The 2,500-nt window shown below is 40.4% G+C and overlaps 1 protein-coding gene across 2 annotated transcripts in view; it reads right to left on the minus strand.

The window, feature by feature from the left end:
• Positions 1-2,500, minus strand: part of col16a1 (collagen, type XVI, alpha 1) — a 115,921-nt gene that overhangs the window by 57,494 nt on the left and 55,927 nt on the right. For both annotated transcript variants that reach the window (XM_062528935.1, XM_062528934.1), the window contains 2 exons: positions 1,655-1,699; positions 710-805 (listed from right to left, as the gene is read on the minus strand). In XM_062528935.1, the coding sequence (XP_062384919.1) occupies positions 710-805; positions 1,655-1,699 (141 nt within the window). The remainder of the gene's footprint in view (positions 1-709; positions 806-1,654; positions 1,700-2,500) is intronic.

Consider the following 2,500-nt stretch of genomic DNA (forward strand, 5'->3'; position numbering starts at 1 on the left):
ATGTACTGTCAGGTACTATCATTGTACTTGCATTATGTATTTGTGGGTACCTACATATAGTTATTACATTGTAATACTGAGTGCTTTTACAAAACTTTGCCAATTTGTCTACATTTTTCATCAGAGGCAAAGGGCTGACCTGAGACCTGCTGGATGGGGTAAATCTGGTCATGATATTTGATATTCAAACCATTCTTAGCTCCAGTCAAGGCCTCATTGTCTTCAGTGTACATGTAGCAGCTGTGCTGTTAAATCTATCATGACCAGATTTACCCCATCCAGCAAGTCTCAGGTCAGCCCTTTGCCAATTTGCCTATATTTTTCATCCGAGGCAAAGTTTTGTAAAAGCACTCAGTATTACAATGTAACAACTATATAGGTACCCACAAATACATAATGCAAGTACAATGATAGTACCTGATAGTACATGTTGTTACACAGGTTGTACCACTGTACCTAATTAGGTAGGTACACTGTAACAGTGACACATTAAAATAAAGTGTTACCAAAACAAGTTGCAACTGCTCAACTAGTTCCCAGAAAATCTCTGTCTTAGAAAAGGTTCTCTGCGGGCTGTTCCGGTTTCTCCAACTCTGAAGTGATTTTTTGGGGGGAAACTGAGTGTGCATGCATATGAATCTATGTATGTAAAGATATGACATAAAGCTCTGGAAATGTATTATATTGATTCTGAATGATAGGAACTCACCGGTGGTCCTGGCTTTCCGTATCCGGGCAGACCAGGCTTCCCAGGGAGCCCCGGTTCTCCCGCCAACCCCTCCGGCCCCACCTCTCCACGAGTACCCTGAAGGGACAACCAATCATAAACCAGCAATTTCAACTTTAACCAATCCAAAATGAGCAACTTCAACCAATCCAAAATGAGCAACTTCAATCAATCATAAATGAGCAAATTTAACTTTAACCAATCCAAAATTAGCAACATGAACCAATCCAAAATTAGCAACTTGAACCAATCATAAATGAGCAACTTCAGCTTTAACCAATCCAAAATGAGCAGCTTCAATCAATCATACATGAGCAACTTCAACTTTAACCAATCCAAAATGAGCAGCTTAAATCAATCATAAATGAGCAATTTCAAGCAATCATAAATTAGCAACTCCAACTTCAACCAATCCAAATCGGCAGGAGAAAACAGTGACAGTAAAAAGCAGGACTTGACAAATGTCAGAGCAGTAAACTATTCATCCTTTACAGGTTCCATTAAGAGTCAATAGGTGTTATGAGTCCAAGACTGGCAGCAAATTAGACGAGATCTCTTCATATTAGCACAAACAGGGATGGATAAGACAACATGTCAACACTCAGATTTGCTGCCCATCTGCCCAGTTCACAGAATTGCTATTAAACTGAACACAAGATTTGTTCCTGCTTCTATAAGGTCTACTACAACTACAACTGCTTCCTCTTCTGGATTATATGCTGTATTCATCACAATATACAGATAATATTATATATTTTACTAATATAGGTTCGACTCTGGAAAGATAACGGTTGAGTCATCAAGATTTTCCCATCATTTCATTTTGAAATTGAAATCAAACTGGTCAAATCAAATGAATGAAATGTCCTTTATAGCTCTCAGAAGTGAACAGATATGAAGAAATAATCTCAAAATGAGGAGACTGACCTTTACACCTTTCGGTCCAATCAGACAAATAGATCCGGCTCGCCCCTGCAGGGGGAAGAAAAAAAAACATTACGTTGCTATGACGTTATCGTTGTGACATCATCTTTGTGCGCCCACAGGGTACAAGCCCACCTATGATTACCACCAAGGCACTTCAGTCAGTTACTGCACCTCTCAAGTAGTACTTAGTCAAATCGATAAACAAGCTGAAAAGAAAAGGAACATAAAAAAGCTGTAGCCATCAACCACACGCTGCATCAACAATCTCTACAACATCTAGACTTACTGCTAAAATACAAGTTTACGAGTTTTCTTTTGATTCGATTGCATCAGTAGTGCCCTGTTGAATGACAAAGATTGCAGTGCTCAAATCCACCTTATTAAGCCTCTGCAATCCATTTAAATGAATAGGCAGGCCTGCATTGATTCTGTGGGCTTTGTTGCTCCAGTGTAATCTATGCGGCATTAAGAGGACTTAGCATCCTAAAGTGATAACTCAAGAGGGATGCTAACATCAATGGGAAGGAGGGTTACACGATAATTCTTCATAATTCTCTTCAATGCAGCCTGACTCAGGGAATGCTACGCTAACAGGAGCCATTGTGAAGGACTCCACAGAAAGTGCAAGCTAATACCAGTACTGTGTGTGTGTGTGTGTGTGTGTGTGTGTGTGTGTGTGTGTGTGTGTGTGTGTCTGTGTTCGTGAAATACATGTGGTGTGTATGCGTGTGTTTGTGTGGGGGGGTTATGATATGCGTGTGGTGTGTGTGTGTGCGTGCGTGCCTGTGTGTATGTGTGTGTATATGGGGGGGAGGATTGTGATATGCGTGTGGTTTGTGTGCATGT

This window comes from Sardina pilchardus, chromosome 24, assembly GCF_963854185.1.
Source record: "Sardina pilchardus chromosome 24, fSarPil1.1, whole genome shotgun sequence".
Lineage (NCBI taxonomy): Eukaryota > Metazoa > Chordata > Actinopteri > Clupeiformes > Clupeidae > Sardina > Sardina pilchardus.